At 40.2% G+C, this 20,001-nt stretch overlaps 1 protein-coding gene across 5 annotated transcripts in view; it reads left to right on the top strand.

Moving 5' to 3' along the window:
- slc4a11 (solute carrier family 4 member 11) overlaps window positions 1–20,001 on the top strand; it is a 221,203-nt gene that overhangs the window by 198,326 nt on the left and 2,876 nt on the right. For all 5 annotated transcript variants that reach the window (XM_051928228.1, XM_051928227.1, XM_051928229.1 and 2 more), the window contains 4 exons: window positions 3,113–3,281; window positions 4,894–5,067; window positions 8,397–8,592; window positions 14,637–14,806. In XM_051928228.1, the coding sequence (XP_051784188.1) occupies window positions 3,113–3,281; window positions 4,894–5,067; window positions 8,397–8,592; window positions 14,637–14,806 (709 nt within the window). The remainder of the gene's footprint in view (window positions 1–3,112; window positions 3,282–4,893; window positions 5,068–8,396; window positions 8,593–14,636; window positions 14,807–20,001) is intronic.

Below are 20,001 nucleotides of genomic sequence, written 5' to 3'. Positions count from 1 at the left end.
CCTCAGAGCCCTTGCAGCCATCCTTCTCAGTTCTCAGTACAGACCAGAGTTGCCATCAAGCTGTGCACTGTGACTCCTCTCGATTATATCCTCGGTGCCCTGCGAGATGAAACACCTCTTTCTAGGAACACCGGTAACACCAACACAACCCTCAGCAACCTTCAGGGTCAAGTCACAGGTCTCCCACATCACATTAGGATTGGCAGTTACACCTAAATCCACAAGTTCCTCACACAAACTGACTCGTTAGAAACAGCCTGATCTTGGAGTCTCGCCAAGTCCAGTCTCATTTTCCTAGTAGGTGGTAGCCTACTGGACCTAAGCTGGATCTTCAGAGAAGCAACAACAAGCCCATGGTCAGAATTCACAAACTTGGCACTTCTATAGACCCTGCAGTTTTGCAAGAGCCTCCAGTGTCTGCCCACGAGGATGTGATGGATCTCCTTCACCGCACCACCAGAATTGGAGTACCAAGTCCAACGTTGCGGCTCAGGTACTGGAACCAGGATCCAGTGAATTGCAGCCCCTGACTTTTTGCAAAGTCAAGGAACATGGAGCCAATTTCACCACGGTCACCAGACCAATGGGGACTGAGACAATCCTCATAGCCAGCACTGTCAGTGCCAGTGGTTGCACTGAAGTCACCCATAACCAGAGAAGTCTCACCTCGCGGGTACCCATCAACCACCAAGCGAAGTTGCAAATAAAATGTTTCCCTCACCAAGACATCACTCACCACGGTCAGAGCATACACCAAGACAACAGACAAGGCAACCAGCCTTGTTGAAAGGAGTGATATCAGACACCATTGGAAGAAGCAGATTCGCTACAGCAACAGCTACTTTCCAAGTATGACAGCCATCAGAGCGACCAGACCAATAAAAGGTGTATCCACCTACAGAGATCTGGCCAGTCCCAGGTCTGCACACCTCAAAGAGTGCCGCCACTGAGATGCGGAGTTTACGTAGCACCTCCGACAGCAGAGGAAGATGATCATCATGCAGGAGAGACAAGACATTCCATGCACCTACCCTGATGGGCCACCTCAAATTGGGACCCAAGTGCTTCCTTGCAGTGGACCATGCCTCAGCACCACACCAGTTCTGATCCCCAACAGACCCCATCCAATTGGCTCTCTGACAGTTTTGACTCTTCTGGGGATGGGGCTCCCGAGGGCTTTCCCCCATCCCCTTCATGATGTGAGTGGCATTCCTATGGGCGAGTGCAGCAGCGCTACTCCCACAGAGAGCAAAAAGGAGTCCTTTCTGTCACAGCTGTGTGAAGTTTTTTTTAAGGGTGGCTGGAGTGCCAATCCTGCCACCAACCCCCATGATTTCCCTGCAAGTTGGAGGACCACTTGCAGGGCCGGATGCAGTTTAATGTCATACCCAGGACAAGACCATCTAAACTCCAAAAAAATTGTTATGAAATTGTATAAGAAGTACTAATCACTGGCATGCCCTATACAGTAATGTACAGTTAAATCCATCCATTTTCTACCTTGCTTATCCATTTCAACGTTTTGGGAAGTTAGTGCCTATATTGGGAACTAGACATGGAGAGAGGGTCAATACATTTCAGGGTACACTCATTCATTTACTTTGGGCTATTTTCAAGTAGTTAATTAATCTAACATGAACACTTTGCTGGATATGGAAGACAAAATTAAAAGCAGTGACAAGGACATGATTCAAAATCAGGACTCTGAAGCAGTAAGGCAAGAGCAATAACCACTGTGCCACCATGGCATGGCACCCTATGCAACTAAGTGTACTGTCATATCATTTATAAGTTAGTAGACATACTATTTAGAGAGTGCATTCTTGGTCAATATGTTAATTAAGTTGTATTCAGTTTAATGTAGTGATCTACTCGGTTGAAACACTCAAAACAATTCTCATATTTTCAAATACATAACAGTAAAATTAAAATACTAAACAGCATGAAAACTATACATATAAACCCAATTATCACTTTATCTGAATCCTTAAGACTATCCTGTCAGCACAAGGCAGGAACCAGTACACCAGTCCATAACAAGACACACACAGACACACACCCAAGTAGTTACTGGAAGCAAGCAGAGCCTGTTCATTTATAATGGAAAACGTTTTTTTTAAGTCTCTAAGATTTCTAATGTAAAAATTGTTGAGTTTTTATTTAAGTCTATAAAATATGTTCATCTATATGTTCATTGCTTTGGTAAAGGAATCAACTCCTATTTGTTACTTGTAAAATAAAATTATGCACCTGAGCCAGCTTGACATTCAAGTTGGCAGGAGTGGATTGATGTGAAATGATCTGTTTGAAAAAGTCCAAAAGTAAACTTGTAGACTAATTCCAGGGCTGATGGGACTGAGTCTGCAAGAGATATAACCATGCACTGATTTGGCTGATGCCTTTATCAAAGGCAACTTACAACATTTAAGAGATACAATTGGTGAAGTCACACATTGTCAGTACTAAGAGCTGAATCCACAACCTCAAAGTTTATAAACTATAACATTTACACCAGATGATCATTCACAGATGATATATTAAGGGAGAATTGTTTCTATCGTGGGCGGCACGGTGGCGCAGTGGGTAGCGCTGCTGCCTTGCAGTTGGGAGACCTGGGGACTTGGGTTCACTTCCTGGGTCCTCCCAGCGTGGAATTTGCATGTTCCTCCCACAGTCCAAAGACATGCTGGTTAGGTGGATTGGCGATTCTAAATTGGCCCTAGTGGGTGTGTTTGTGTGTGTCCTGTGGTGGATTGGCACCCTGCCCAGGATTGGTTCCTGCCTTGTGCCCTGTGTTGGCTGGGATTGGCTCCAGCAGACCCCCGTGACCCTGTAGTTAGGATATAGCAGGTTGGATAATGGATGGATGGATGTTTCTATCCTAACTAAAACATGTCACCTAAAAACAATTTTTAAACTTTCCAATAAAAAGACATTGGAGGGGTATGTGTTATAAGAAAGCTGATGAATAAGATATGATATAGTATATTTGTAATACATCTGTGAGTGTGTAGTTTTATATATTGAATTGTAAATATACATGTTGTGCATGCTGTAGTAGGAGCATCGTTTAAATTTAACTTTTTTTCTCTTTTTAAAATTTATTTTTCAGTTCCTGTATTCAACTTCAGGCAAGCAAATAAGATGTTCACAATACCTCCATTCCACCTTCTTTCACTTTTGGACATCATCAGTGCCATGGGTCTTGGGTTCCTTCTCTCGTTGCTCATCTTCATAGATCAGAATATTGTTTTGTCTCTTACCAATGCTCCAGAAAACAGGTAAGATTGTCTAAGAAAAGGGAAAGATTGCTAATATTTAAACTGGATATAGTCAATTACAAACACTTCATGATTTACCTAGTTAAATATTGCTTATTTCTTTAAAGCTAACAAAAATTCACGTTATGTCACTGATGACTAGCACTACTTAAAGGCAAGTTCTCACAGTAAAGTTTCTATGAAGTTTCCGATTTCCCTAGTCCTGTTATAAGTTTTGTAGAAAATTAAACTATGAATCCCAGAACAGGTTGGATCTTAATTTAACTGTTTTGTATCTAAAATCTTAATCTTATAAAAAAAAAAAAAGAGGCCTCATAATTACAAAATGCAACAAAGAAGATTAGGTCAAGGCAAAATCAATGCAGGAAATTTACTAAATGTCTACAAGAAAGGAGAAAACTAAATGTAAAGCAATTACATAATAAGAGAAAGTGATTAAACAAAGCCAAGTTTATTAATAGTGAAGAGCTAACCTAGCAGAGTTTGCTTTACTGTGAGTTTAGTGAAATCCTAGAAATGTTTGAGAACTTTACTGAACTCTGTGAAATGCATTGAAGTCAGTGTGGAATGTGAAACTGAAATAGTTTTGAGAGGATTACAGTGGTGCAAAGGTCTTCTAAGTATCTCTGAAAGCTAGTGAAGCATCGGCCAATTGTGATGGACCAATTATTGTGACCAAACATGTGATCTGTGCTATGATGCAGCAATGCTAACCTCTCTGCTGCAATGCCTCAAACAGCAAAAGATGCAGACAAATTGATAAATAAAAAAAAAAAATACATAAAACAATTGGCCACAACCTACATAAAAATTATATATACATATATTATATATATATATTATACATAAATGATATATAAAATATTATATATACATACTCATGACACATTGCTGTATCATGAAGTCGCAGTGTGGGGCTGGCTCATTCAAGGGCTCTGGGTGCAGTTAGAATGTCAAGAAGATCAAGAAGATAGAAACACCTTGTAAACAGTAATACATTTTTGTTATTATTTCACAGGTTCTTGTGAGTTTTATTACTCAGGGAGGGTGATGGCTCTATTAATGCTTGTTTTAACTTATATCTGCTGCATGTGGCTAATAAATAAATGTCTCAAAGCTTCCCATCAGTTTTCTAGCAGTCATTATGGGGGATTCTTAGATCAAGTGGGAGAAGATTCCCAGGTCTGAACTCACAAAAATTGACCTTTTTGTTCACGATACTATGTTTGGAACAATGGTGAAACTAGCCCCTCAGTCAAGCTTAGTGGTAAAAGCATCTTGTTTTGGGGATTTATCTCTGTTTCCAAGCATATAAATGAAAATATGGAAATATTTTCTAGCTGTAATAACTGTTATATTGTTTACTGATTTTGTGTATTATTTAGCCATAAATGAACAATTTTCTACTTGGATATATTTATAAAATCAGTTCAGGTCCATCCTGTTGGACTGTTAGTTATTATACAGTGTGGTTTAGTATACCTTAATATCTGAGTAAACACAGGCCTGATTCAGTTAGTGAATTAGAAAGGAGGAGTAGGATGTAGTGTAATGTCTAATGAATATGAACAGTGGTGTGTATTTAAGGGACTTTCTGTTTTTCTACCAACAGACTGCAGAAAGGAACAGCCTATCACTGGGACCTAATGTTGTCTGGTGTCATCAATGCTGTCATGTCTGTGTTGAGATTGCCGTGGATGCATGCCGCCTACCCCCATTCCACACTGCATGTACGACAGCTGGCTATCGTCGAACAGCGGGTAGAGCAAGGGCACCTTTATGAGACGTACGTAGGTATAAAGTTCTGCCTGATATCTGGCAAAAAACAATCTGATATTGCAAAAATTGAATTCATGCAATTTACAAATAATAGAAGTTCTTCATTGACTGAATCTACTGTAAATCACCAATTGTTTTATATACTTAAGTACATTTATTACAGTGATTTTCATATAGCCACAAATAATTTTTAAAAGTACTTATAGAATACTCCTAATATTGATCGTGATTGTCTTATAATAATACACAGTAGGTAAAGCACAGTTATTAAAACAATTATCCATCCATCCATTATCCAACCCGCTATATCCTAACTACAGGGTCACGGGGGTCTGCTGGAGCCAATCCCAGCCAACACGGGGCACAAGGCAGGAAACAAACCCCAGGCAGTGTTCCAGCCCACCGCAGTATTTAAACAACTACGTTAATATAAAATATAACTAGAATGGCAAACACTTTGCTGAAAACTAATATTAATACCCTGCAGTACATCATTTTTAACTTAAAATGGTTAAACAATGGGGATTAAAAGCAGACTATTCATGTCAGCAGAAATAATGGAGATGATCTGATTATTAATCACCATAGTGCAAATATTTAAAATTTGCTTTGTTATTATATACAGGTTTAGTATAATATACAATAGGGCATTACTTTGGTTTCCAACTATAAACAATACAACAGAAGGCGTGCAGTTTTTAAAAAAATTACATAACATGGCCAGACCTGCTTTTATTTCTAGTTAGGGCTCATTAAATGGGGCTTGCCCCTGGCAGCCTAGCCTCAAACTCAAAAAAGACAATAAATATTTTTTAATAAATCTAATTAGCTGGACAAAAAGATGACTAAGAAAAACAACCAAAAGCCTGTCCAAAATCCAAGTACAAATCCCTAAAAACACAGAAAAAAATAAAAATTATTAAACACAGGAAGTCAAAAAATACTTACAATAATAATTTGAACTCTGCAACTCTCGAGCAATGTCTCCTGGAAGAACCTTGATTTTCAGCCAGTTTATACACGTAGGCTAAAGGTAGTCCTTCAGCAGTGACAGTGGAGGTTGGTGGACCCACCTGCTGAGACTTCACCCACAGAGCACAAAGCATATAACAAAAGGTATTTAAATAATATGTAAACACTGTATTATTATTAAATAATAAAATAAAAACAAAAATCGTTAAATTACATACATTTAAAAAGACAAATCAAAACCAAAAACATAAAAAAGCAAACAAAGAATAAACTTGAGGCAGGGAAACAATCATGGCTAGGATTGGCAGGCATCACCACCAAAGTTTGGGGTATCTAACCAAGCTGTAATCTAGCTGAACAGTAAATCCAGATTCATCTACTGTGATAGACATGATTATCTCCTTGGGATTAAAAAATTTCATCTAATCTAATTAAGGAGTCTTAGGGAGTCATCATTTGGTCAGCGTCTAAGAAAATGGAAGACATTATGTGCATACTTAGCTTTGGACCAGCTACCGGGAATCTCATATTGTATATCTACTGCATGTAAGTAGGAGACCTCTCTAGGCATATGGGTAAGCCCTCGGCTAAAGTTGCCTGGGTCCAATTGTCATTAACTACACAGGAACAAATGACATAAGTAAAGATAGGCTGACAGTTCTGTAGGGCAAAGTTCTTGATATAAAGCTTAGGAGCAGAACAGACAAAGTTGTCTTCTCTAAAGCTCTTGTCTTGTCCCACACACTATTCATGGCAAAAAATATTGAGTTTTAATTGCTTGCGGTAGCTTAAATCTTAATGAGTGTTGGGGGGTCTGTTGGAAGAAAAGGGACATGTACTTGAAATGGAGGTCCACTATTGGGTTGGGAAGAAATATGAAGTGGTATGTTGAGGACTCTTTAGTGTAGGCAAATTAGATGGCAAAGAGATTAGGACAGGCAAATTTAACAATTCAAGTAAAATACATAGTAGAAATGAAGCATATGCACAAATCCCAAAATGAGACAATGAACTTAAAGATAATATTGAAATTATTAACCGGCAGATAGTAACCTGGAATTGAAAATAATACACAAAAATGTTTTTTCTTAATATTGGAATTATTGAAAACAATTTACAGTAGATGAATGTAGTTGTACAAACTTGCTTAAAATTCTACATTAGTGATAATACTGACCTGGTTATGTGGGAATGAGTGTTGTATCAATAGATTTATATTACTTAGGATGAGTGATGCAAGAGCAGAAGCTTAGAAATTTTACCAATTATAAATTCTTAACTCTTTCTGTCAATACACCATCTAGCAGGGAAACCTGCCTCAACCTCATACTATGTAAAGTGAAAGCCAAATTTGTAGTACAAAGTAATAAATGCAACCGTAGTGTAATACATTTCATAGTACAGTTGCCAAAGAGGATACATAGTGCCTTCAAGAGTCAAGAGTTTTATTCGTCACACACACAGTTATACAGGCGCAACGTACAATGAAGTGAAAAGCTGGTTCACTCCAAGATTGTGCAAAACAAAAGCAAACACATATTAAGTTGAGCAGGCTGAACAGTCTGTTGCTGAGGTGGGTAGAATTGTTTTAATGGCCCTGTCTTGCCTTCCTGACCTGAGTTTGTGTGTGCTGGGTCCATGTCAAGTCCTCTGTGATGTACACACCCAGATATTTGAAGCCACTTACCCTCTCAACAGGAACACTAAATATGCTGATGGGACTGTAAATCTGCTGTTGCTTCCGCCTGAAGTCCACCACTAGTTCCTTGGTCTTGCGGACATTCAGTGACAGGTTGTGAGCCTGGCACCATACTTCCAGGTTCTCTGCCTCGTCCAGATAGGTCTCCTAATCGTTGTTGGAAATGAGTCCTAAGACTACTGTGTCATCAGCAAACTTAACAATGGTGTTGGAGTTGTGCTTGGCCACACAGTCATGTGTGTAAAGAGTCTCAGTACACAGCCTTGTTAACTCCTGTGTTGACAATGATAGTGCTGGAGAAACAGTTGCCTACTCTCACCACCTGACACCTGCCTGTTAGAAAATTTAGCACCCAGTCACTTTGTTCAGACCCAGGTATTTAAGCTTTGTGACCAGTAAGTGGGGGGGACAATGGTGTTAAAGGCCAAGCTGTAGTCTATAAACAACAGTCTTACATAAATCCCCTTGTAGCTGTCTACATGGGACAAAGAGGTGTGCAGAATATGCGAGATGGCATCATCTGTAGACCTGTTTGCTCGGTATGCAAACTGGAGTGGATTAAAGTCCCTTGGAAGGAAAGAACAGAAGTAGTGTTTAATAATGCCCTCGAAGCACTTCATGACAAGAGACTTAAATATATAAATTTTACCTTGTGATCATTACAGCATTGTGAGTGTGAAGGAGACTCGCCTGACTTCACTGGTGGCCAACATTCTTCTGGGTTTGTCAATGTTTCTTCTTCCAAAACCCCTCCAATGGATCCCAAATCCTGTTCTCTATGGCCTCTTTCTCTACATTGCCCTTACCTCTATTGATGGCAACCAGCTTTGTGAACGTGTGGCACTTCTATTGAAAGAGCAGGTAAGAGAGACTTTTATTAAAATTTTCTCCCTTATTTTTATTGCTGTCAGGATCTGTAAATATGTAATAATACACTGCTCAAAAAAGTAATATCCATCCATCCATCCATCCATCCATTTTCCAACCCGCTGAATCCAAACACAGGGTCACGGGGGTCTGCTGGAGCCAATCCCAGCCAACACAGGGCACAAGGCAGGAACCAAACCCGGGCAGGGTGCCAACCCACCGCAGGATCAAAAAAGTAATAGGAACACTTAAATCACACATCAGATTTCGATGAACAAAATATTCATGTGGAAAATCTTTACTGAGTAATACAGTGTAATTAGTTGAGAACAAAATGGTATAACAATGGTCAATGGAATGGTTAAAGTCACCAATCCTTTGAGGGCTGGATTCAACATTACACCAAGATTCAAAGTCAAAAATTGAAATCATAGGCTGATCCAACGTGTGTGACTGTCAATCACAGCAACTTATAACATGACTTAGTGGTGTGTATGGCTCCCACGTTACTGTATGCTCTCCCAACAAAGTCTGGGCATGCTCCTGATGAGATGGTGGATGGTGTCTTGGGGGATCTCCTCCTAGACATGGATCAGGTCATCAGTGACCAGGTCATGAGCTACAGTCTGTAGCTTTGCTTGGTGGTGATGGATGCATCGATACATACAGTATCATCCTAGAGGTTCTCAAGTGGATTCAGGTCTGGGGAACATACGGCCCAGTAAATGGCAAATGGCAATGCCTTCGTTATTAAGGAGCCGCTTACACACTCTGGCCACATGAGCCAAGGCATTGTCCTGCACCAGGAGGAACCAAGGGCCCACTGCATTAGTGTAAGGTCTGGCAGTGGCTCAGAGGATTTCATCCTGGTACCTAACAGCAGTCAGAGTACTGTTGCCTAGCATGTGGAGATCTTTGCAACTCTCCAAAGATATGCCTCACCAGACAATCATTGACCCACCATCAGACTGGTCATGCTACATAATGTTGCAGGCTGCATAATGTTCACCATGGTGTCTCCAGACTCTTTACTGTCTGTAACATGCGCTCAGTGTGAACCTGATTTCACCTGCGAAGAGAACGGGGCACCAATGGTGGAGCTGCCAATTATGTATTCTCTGGCGAATGCCAATCAAGCAACATGGTGATGGGGCTGTGAGCATAGGCCCCACTAGAGGATGCCAGGCCCTCATGCCACCCTCATGTAGTCTGGTTCTGACAGTTTGGTTGGAAACATGCATGCCAGTAGCCAGCTGTAGGTCATTGTGTAGGACTCTGGCAGTGCTCCTCCTGTTTCTCCTCGCACAAAGGAGCAGATACCGGTCCTCCTGCTTGTTTGATGCCCTTCTATGGCCCTGTCCATCTCTCCTGATGTAAAGGCCCATCTTCTGGTATCTCCTCCATGCTCTTGAGAGAGAGAGAGAGACACAGCAAACCTTCTTGCGATGACACGTATGAATGTGCCACCCTGGATGAACTGAACTACCTGTACAACCTAAATCTGCTGCAGGTACCACCTCATGCTACCAGTTGTGACAAGGACCCTAGCAAAGCACAAAACTAGAGTAAAATCGTTCAGGAAGGATAAGGAGAGAGTAATTGTCTGTGGCCACCACCTGCAAAACCGTACACTTTTTGGGGGTTGTCTTGGTGTTGCCTCTCCAGTGTGCCTGTTGTCACTTTCATTTTCAGTAAACCAGGTGAAGTTCATTCACGATTGCTTATGCTTCCTAACTGGACAGATTGATATCCGTGAAGTTTAATTGACTTTGTGTTAAACTGTGATGATTAGGTTTTCCCTTAATTTTTATGAGTATTGTATATTATAAGCATGAACTTATTAATGTATCATATCATCTGCTTGCTGTTACTTTACCATAAACTGTATACCGTAGATTCATTGGAATGTAATTTTTCATATAAAGTGATTCCTAAATATGCAGCATCCATCCATCCATTTTCCAACCCGCTGAATCCAAACACAGGGTCACGGGGGTCTGCTGGAGCCAATCCCAGCCAACACAGAGCACAAGGCAGGAACCAATCCTGGGCAGGGTGCCAACCCACCACAGGACACACACAAACACCAAGCACACACCAAGGCCAATTTAGAATCGTCAATCCACCTAACCTGCATGTCTTTGGACTGTGGGAGGAAACCGGAGCGCCCGGAGGAAACCCACACAGACATGGGGAGAACATGCAAACTCCACGCTGGGAGGACCCGGGAAGCGAATCCAGGTCTCCTAACTGCGAGGCAGCAGCGCTACCCACTGCGCCACCGTGCCAATATGCAGCATTAAAAATACAAAAGCTAAATCAACAACATATTTCTATATCTCCAGCACTAATAATATCTGAATGCAATAAAAGTTCCTTCTAATATCTAAAATATTTAATATTTACAGTATGTAATGTATAGTAAATTTAAGATATTTTAAATGGTAATCATTGTTGGTAAGCATGTATTGTTAAATCAGCAAAAACGTTATCAGTTAGTAGCATCATAAGAGTAAATCATAGGTGTATATTTATAGCTATTACTAGCGAGTGGTAGTTTTATGGAACTGTTGATATGGAACTAATGGATGGTTCCAAATTTTCTTCCTTAACTAAAACTGCGTTTTCTGCAGAACAATTCTATAGTGTAACATTTTGAAAACCACTTCATTTATTTAATTCAGTCATAGTGGACCGTAGCCTGTCTCAGAAATGGGAACAAGGCAGGAACCCGTCCTGGACAGGGTGGTAGCCCATTATACAGTATAGCCCACTCACACACATACCCACACTTGCACAAGGGCCAGTTTGGAGTTGCCCCATCTGCACATCTTTAAGCATGTGCGTTGAAACCCAAAGTACCTGAAGGAAAATCCATACACACAATGGGAAAACATGCACTGTCCACACCGGCGCTATCAGATTTCATAACCAGGATGCTGTTCTACCGTCACACTCAATTTAGAGGAGACCATTAGCGCCAAGACTGAAATATGAAAAAACCTTTTATTATGCAAGTTTTTATACTTTATATAACATGAATTGATAGTAATATGTTTTTTTTCATTGTCAGTATCAATGTCAATTTATTTATGGAGCACATATAAAACAACATCAGCAAAGCTGTAGCCAAAGTGCTTTACATTAAAACATATAATAAACATAAATAAAATAAATAGAAGTAAAGTGCAATAAAAACAAAATACAGTCAGCAGTGAGTTAAAAGAAAAGAAAGAAGATGACTAAGAGTAGGAAAACCATCAGTATCATTGAAAGTCACTGAAAGATAGAGAATAAAACTGGGTCTTCAGTCTCCTTCTAAACAGTTCAATTGAAGGTGAGTCCTTAATGTGGTGAGGTAAAGAGTCCCACAGACGAGGAGCAGCAGCTGCAGTATGTTTAAATAACAAGATTTGTGCAGACGGATTTAACATTTGTCCTATTTGAATATCACAGTTACCTTTCAGAATGCATTTGTATTACTTCTTTCCTGGTACGTGCCACCAAGTCCAGATTAAGTGCTCCCTGGTATTACAGACTCTCCGTTTGGTCCATGATGTTTTTTTTTTTATCGTGAAATGTAAAGGCTACACCATGGCCGTTTTACAGGCTAATGGCACTATAGCCAGTGGAGTTCTCCAATCCCACACTGAAGTGATCATGTTTTGGCACTGATATATCTCATTTCTAGATTATTATGAGACAATGAAGCAAACTGTGGATGGGAAAAATGAGATCCTTAAAATTACTAAGGGTTAGGATTTTCACTCCGGCACTCCACACTCTCTGAAGTGTTCTGGTAGTTCACTTTGGGTGTCCAGCAAAAGGAGCATTGCAGAATTGTAACCTGCAACCAACATAAACATGAACACATCAGTGGTAGTAATGTAATATTTTATTCGGATGAGGTTTTGATTATTTTTCGCGAAACTGGCGTTCTTTTCACTGTGTGTAAGAGCATTAGTGCTGTTGCTGATGGGTGATCAAACACGTTACACATGTGTGCTTTGAGAGATGGTTATATTTTACTCTCTTAAAAATGTCTGTCCCCCGTGACCCTGTAGTAAGGATATAGCGGGTTGGATAATGGATGGATGGATGAAAAATGTCAGTTCTTGTAATATTTGTGTCATTTTGAAGAATACCGGTGTTTGCTGCTATAGGGATATGTCTACATGACAATGAAGATGATGTAGGGGGTCTAGGAAATGGATGGATGAATGGATCATAGATTCACTTTCTTATGTAACTGGCCTTGTATGATTCAGTTTTTATGTTTATAAAGCAATCTTAGGCTGGCATTTTTGACATATGACACATTTAAATCATTTGGACTAATGAAATATGAAGACCAAACTGATATTGTTTAATTACTGTATGATACAGCATATCAGTATTTGTATTATTTGAGTACATAAAGTGACAAAAAAAGAAAATATTTGGTGCATTCAATCTCACAGATCACTACCTATGGCCCTGGATTGTTAGATCTTACCCATTAATATTATTGCTTCATTGCCTGAAGATAATAAAAGACACTTTCAGGGACTAATACCTGTAAACCTTACATTAATAAGTTCATCATCTCTTGTTTCCAGTGAGAGTTGGACTCCGCCAGGGCTGCCCTTTGTCACCAATTCTGTTCATAACTTTTATGGACAGAATTTCTAGGCGCAGCCAGGGTGTTGAGGGGGTCCGGTTTGGTAGACTCAGGATTGGGTCACTGCTTTTTGCAGATGATGTTGTCCTGTTTGCTTCATCAGGCCGTGATCTTCAGCTCTCTCTGGATCGGTTCGCAGCTGAGTGTGAAGTGGCTGGGATGGGAATCAGCACCTCCAAATCCGAGACCATGGTCCTCAGCCGGAAAAGGGTGGAGTGCCCTCTCAGGGTTGGGAGCGAGATCCTGCCTCAAGTGGAGGAGTTCAAGTATCTCGGGGTCTTGTTCACGAGTGAGGGAAGAATGGAGCGTGAGATCGACAGGCAGATCGGTGCGGCGTCTGCAGTGATGTGGGCTCTGCATCGGTCTGTCGTGGTGAAAAAGGAGCTGAGCGATAAGGCAAAGCTCTCAATTTACCGGTCGATCTATGTTCCTACCCTCACCTATGGTCATGAGCTATGGGTAGTGACCGAAAGAACGAGACTGCGAATACAAGCGGCTGAAATGAGTTTCCTCCGCAGGGTGTCTGGGCTTTCCCTTAAAGATAGGGTGAGAAGCTCAGTCATCCGGGAGGGGCTCAGAGTAGAGCCGCTGCTCCTCCGCATCGAGAGGAGTCAGATGAGGTGGCTCAGGCATCTGATCAGGATGCCTCCTGGACGCCTCCCTGGTGAGGTGTTCCGGGCACGTCTAACCGGGAGGAGGCCCTGGGGAAGACCCAGGACACATTGGAGGGACTATGTCTCTCGACTGGTCTGTGAACGCCTTGGGATTCTCCCGGAAGAGCTAGAAGAAGTGGCCGGGGAGAGGGAAGTCTGGGCATCTCTGCTCAAGCTGCTGCCCCCGCGACCCAACCTCGGATAAGCGGAAGAGGATGGATGGATGGATGGATGGATGGATCATCTCTTGTTGAATGGATCCTCTTTATATTTGATTGTATTCAAATGGATAGTCACAAATGTGAGACCTTTCGTGAATAAATTATGACAAGAAGTGTAAACCACAAACTGTCAAATAAAAGTCGTGTTTTTCAAACGTGACGACAGACAGTGTGATCTGTTGAGCAACATGTTTCACTGTAGCCCACCTAATCTGCCAGTAATGACATTGCATAGAAACAAATGATCCATATACTTCTGATTCATAAACCCCATCAGATAAGCTTATTGATAACTGCATACATATTAAGGGCATTTTGTTTTTGTTTTCCTAATTTATTAAAAATGTTTTTTCTGCTCTGATGAGGATTAATACTTGAATGTGGTAGGTCTTACAGTAAAGCAGCACATTATGCTTTTGTGTTTTTAGACACTTCTTAGACAATATCTCTTCTTGATAGTTATAAAATTGCTTAATAATTATTGTTTTTTTTTTTTGCACACAGACATCCTATCCTCCAGCGCATTACATCCGGAAGGTTCCTCAACGGAAAATTCACTATTTCACTGGCATACAGATGCTTCAGTTGATTATTCTGTGTGGATCTGGACTGTACCCTCTGCCCTATATGAAAATGATCTTCCCATTGATTATGATTCTTTTAATTCCAATAAGGTATACCTTGATTTGTTCTTTACAAATTATCACAAGTGTGGGGCAAGTCTACCATTGCTTTATTTGTCCTTCATGTTAACTATTTCACTATTTGGAGTTTTCTACTGTTTCAACCTAATATTTATTAATTTACCGTTCTTTTTAAATTAATTAATATTAGCTTGAAACAGTAGAAGAGTGCCTCAGTCAATCAGCTAGAATCCCCCTCAGCACCATAACCATGTACCAGTCTTCTTAGCACCACAAAGTTTGACACCATGTTTTTGTTTCACAGACCTCTTACAATATGTGCACACTTTGGACACAAGAACATTAAAAAGAACAGGCCCCTCAGTGCACGCACAGCTCATTAATTCCTCTTTATCTAACTTGACCAAACTAATGTTAAATTAAGATAAAGATAAGGTCTCCAAGATTCGACTGTTTTATGCTCTGCCATTGTTGATTTGGTTGATAGTCTTTTTAGCAGTGGGTACTATTAGAGGATGTGCAGGGGAGCTTTGACTTGAGTTTTCCTCACTCCATTTTTGTTGAGTTCCCTGTCATGTTTGATTTTAAAATTAACAATCTAATATTTGGTTTCTGCACTTGTGTTTTTTTGAAAAATCCTTGAAAGCAGTATTTGTCATTTAGTGTACTGATCCTGTCTGGAAGCATCTGAAATTTAAATGTGGTAAACACAATGCTAAAAGTGCCAAACATAGCCGAGTGACAGTTCTTGGCATTGAGAATTCTGGTTTAGAGGGTTGGATTATACTAACTGATGAACAAATGTATGTTGAAAGTGTCATATGACAGATAGCAACAGGAGCTTCATGTATGAAACTTTCCTTAGATTCCAAGCTAAAATTTTGCTTACATTTGAAAGGCAAAAAACAGTGAAAAATGGTGCATGCACAAAAAAAAAGATTTTTTACAGCCGTATGTACGGCACGTCCCATGCAAAGCTCCTTTATTAAACTCAGATTAACTTAAAACTGTTTCTTTGTGCACTTGCACTTTGAGCCATTCCCCATCACCTGCTGCCAGTAACCACACACTTTTTGAATATTCATTACCTAATCGCAATATAAATTTGACCGTGTTCCTGAGTGATGTCTTTCTTTTCACACCATGAGAGAACACAGAAAATGAAACTTTAGGGAGGTATTACTGACATTTGGCAGATCTTAAAAAGTGGACATGGGGAACCTGTAATCCCTCCCTGGAATACACTGAGTTACTAAAATAATGTTCAAATAAAGGGTATCATTTTTTCTCAAAATTTTTAAAGCCACAGTTATTGTAAATATGTTAACAATCAATGAATTAGGTGCATGGTGATGCAGCAACAGAGCTACTGTCTCGTAGTAAGCAGTCTGGGGGGATCACATCCTGGGTGCTCCCTGCGTGGAATTTTCACTTCGGTCTACATGGGTTTGTCTCCATTTTCCTCCCACAGTCCAAAGACATGCAGGTGATGCAAAACTGGCCCATGTGTGAATGTGTTCACCCTGCAATGGGCTATTTACAAGTTAGGCTCCAGCATGCCCCCTGCTGTGGATAAGTGGGTTTAGAGGATGGATTTATCAATGAAAACTTGAATTTGCCCCGTCCAAAGCAACTCTCACTTGCACATCACCAGTCCTAAATCAGACAGAGAAATACTCCAATGTGGTTTCAATTACATGTTAGTTCACTCTTTCGTATTTAGCCTGAGAGAGGTTATTTCAACTTGAATATGGTTTATTCCAGGCATGTCAAACTCACTATCATTGGTGGGCCGCTTCGACTGCCATATGTGCATCAGCGGGCTGCACTGTAACATACTGAAAACTTTAAAAAATGTAACACTTAAACTATAAAGTTTAAAGAAAAGCAATTTATTTCCATACAATCTCCGTACAACAGCGTACAATTAGAGTCTTAGTCTCTTAGCTAGGTTCTTATATTAATATATAAATTATATTATATTCTATATATTATATTCATTGCTTATATAGGAGCCTTACAGTGTGAGATTTATTTCTTTTGTCCCGACACTTGGCATCTCATGTTAGTAACCAGTTCGTCAATATCAGGCTTGAAATCTTGAATGAAAGGTGGTCGACGGTAGGTCTTGAGCGATGTGGGGTTTTGGTAGCTTTCATTAACGAAAACAATTGCTCACAAAGGTAAGTGCTTCTGAACATAGACAGTACTCTCGATGCCAACTTACGGATCTGCACATACGAGGGTGACAGGTAAGCATACACGCCTGGCACACCAACTTCGTTGTATTTTGCCTTCAGAATAGAATCTGACTGCAGTTCAATCAACTCCATTTGGATATTCTCAGGCACATTCTCAACGTTGTAAGAGTATGGTGACATAAACAGCGCAATGCCCTGTTTGTGTGAACTGAAATCACGAAAACGCTCACTGAATTCATTGCCCAGTAATTCAAGTTGAAAAACAAATCCTCCAAAAATCAAATTTTACTTTACTAAGTTTACTTCAAAATTTATATTGTAAAATAAGCCGATATGCAAAAAGCCACCTGACCTACAATAATTTTACAAACTCAAAATTACAAAAATGTATTAATAAACAACTCACCAACTTCTCGCGTCCACTTCAGATCTTCAGCTGTAGTCTGCACTAACTGTTCGGTACAATACTAGCACCAAATGACATGAAACTAGAGCAAAAAAACGTGAAAATATACGAGGGATTACTACTCGTGATGGTCAGTTCTGCCCAGTGGCCAGTCTCAGCAGCCCAGTCAGTAGTGTAGCCTTAGCAGGGGTGGCTCTAGGCTTGTGGCGGCCCTGGGCAGAGAAAGAATTGGTGGCCCCTTCGCCCGCCAATGTCAATACGGTATTTTATGCATGGCGGATGGCCACGTCCATTGCGGACACTGCATAGCCGCCTCATGCTCATGACACGCTTCTATATACGCGTGTCCGTAACTTGAAAACCAAGTGGCGGCTCATGATATTCTCATTACGGCAGAACGTTATAATACTACATATAGCTTACTGCTCCGACTCGAGCGACATTAGTAAATACAGCGTACTAATTAAAAAGAAACACAATGTTTTTCAGCCACATTGCCGTCAGCTGTGTCGTTATTTTCTCTTTCTGTTTTATATTCAATGTATATTGCCGTGGCTGCCCTGTGCAGGTGCGCAGTTTGCACATGCCTAAGGCCACCCCTGCTGCAGCCTAGCACTTCAGTTTGCGACGTTGCGGCTCATTAACTTTGGACAAGGCTCGTGGATATACTAGCAGATGACGTTTCCGGTACCGTAATGCCATGGGAAAACTTGCTTTTGTCAGAAGGCAGAAGTAAGAAAAGTCGATAAGTAATTCCGAAGATGCAGAATGATTCAATCACAAACGATAGTAGTCAAGTTTAGTGCAAACTAGGATCGGTCATGCGGGTTGCACAGATTTCTGTTGCGGGCCGCATGTTTGACATGCCTGGTTTATTCAGTATGTTTCTCATTTAAACACCCGAAAGACACTCTCAGCAAAACAAATCATCAGCACTCACTACACCAGAGGTCAGCAACCTTTAGGCAGCGTTGTGCCGAAGTAACGTTGCAAAGTCATTCAGTGTGCCAACCTAAGCCCACCAGATTTTTATATACAACAACCATTGAAACACATTAACTTGATCTTGTATTAATATGTTTCCAATACATTAAATAGCTATTCTATTTTTGTTGATTATCCAATATTTTAGTATAAATAGGAACAAATACAAAAACTATGTTTTGTAGAATTTAAGTTCTGAACACAATATTTTGAAATTTTATTATAAAATTGTCAGATTTATTTTTTATTAAGGCAGAAGGTCCAATAGTGTGAAGAATAAAACAATTAAATAAATCAAACATAAAACACGTTAACATTTTTAATATGAGTAATCAACAACATTTATTTATATAGCACATTTTCATACAAATGATGTAGCTCAAAGTGCTTTACAAGATGAAGAAAGAAAAAAAGAAAAATATAAAACTATGATTGGGCAATACTAAGTAACAAAGAATAAAGTAAAGTCCAATGGCCAGGAGGACAGAAAAAAACAACTCCAGAGGGCTGGAGAAAAAACGAACAAAATCTGCAGGGGTTCCAAGGCCACGAGACCACCCTGTCCCCTCTTGGCATTCTTGCCTTGTTCAGGTGGTGGTGGTGCAGATCGTTGATTATTATTGATCTGAGTCATAAATCAACTAATGGGACCCTTGTTCTTGCTTCTCTTTAGTTAATTGTTCAATATCAGGCATACATTTGGTCATTTTCAGCTTCACACAGGCTTCTGAATACACAGGCATTAGGCAACGTCTCTGTGGACTCAAAACAGCTTTCATGTTTGAGAAAATGTGTTCATATATATAAGTTGACGCAAAAGCTGAAAGCAGAGCAAATGCAGCTTTCTTCAAACAGGTGAACACTTCAGGCAGGGATGTCCAGCAGTCCAGTACAGGATGGCAGCTGACTTCTCCAAGCAGTTTATTTCAAGAGTTTTCTGCAGTTCTACAAATTTTATCGTCCATAACTCTGATGACTTGAATTCAATGTGTTGCATTTCAAAATTGTCAACATCCTTCCACTCGAAAAGGGATATGTCAAATGGGTTGGTAGTAAGATCAAATAAGTCGGGTTTGATGAGCTAAGAAAATAAGGTATGGGCCCGTGAATTTGGAAGTCTTGACCTCATTTAGCAAACTGTCGTACTTCTGAAGCTCATCTCTGTTGACAGTAAATGGATTTGAATGAGCCTTTACATTTGAATGAGTACTTTTTACCCCGTCCTTGTAAACGCAAGTTTAAGTCATTCAGGTGTTTAGTTATGTCTGCCAGAAACATCAGCTTGCACAGCCAGTCGTTGTCATTCAGTTCCAGGAAATGTTGTTCTTTTTCATCATGAAACACCTTGATTGCTTCTAGACTTGACACAAATCTGTTCACAACATTACCTATACTAAGACAACAGACATTTCTGTAGAGCGGGAGGTCCGTAAATGCGCTTTCCGTTTCATGGAGAAGAGACTTAAATTGCCAGTGGGTCAATGAAGAGTGAGAAATTATAAAGTTAACTATCCTGATAACAATTTCCATTACAGAGTTCAAGCAAAGTGACAAAATCTTCACACACTAACTCTCCTGGTTATAATGCAATGGAAGCTCAATACTTGATGTCCAACTTGATCCTGAAGAAGTTT

This window comes from Erpetoichthys calabaricus, chromosome 5, assembly GCF_900747795.2.
Source record: "Erpetoichthys calabaricus chromosome 5, fErpCal1.3, whole genome shotgun sequence".
NCBI lineage: Eukaryota > Metazoa > Chordata > Cladistia > Polypteriformes > Polypteridae > Erpetoichthys > Erpetoichthys calabaricus.
The sequence above is the reverse complement of the archived record's forward strand: the minus strand, read 5'-3'. Positions and strand labels throughout refer to the sequence as shown.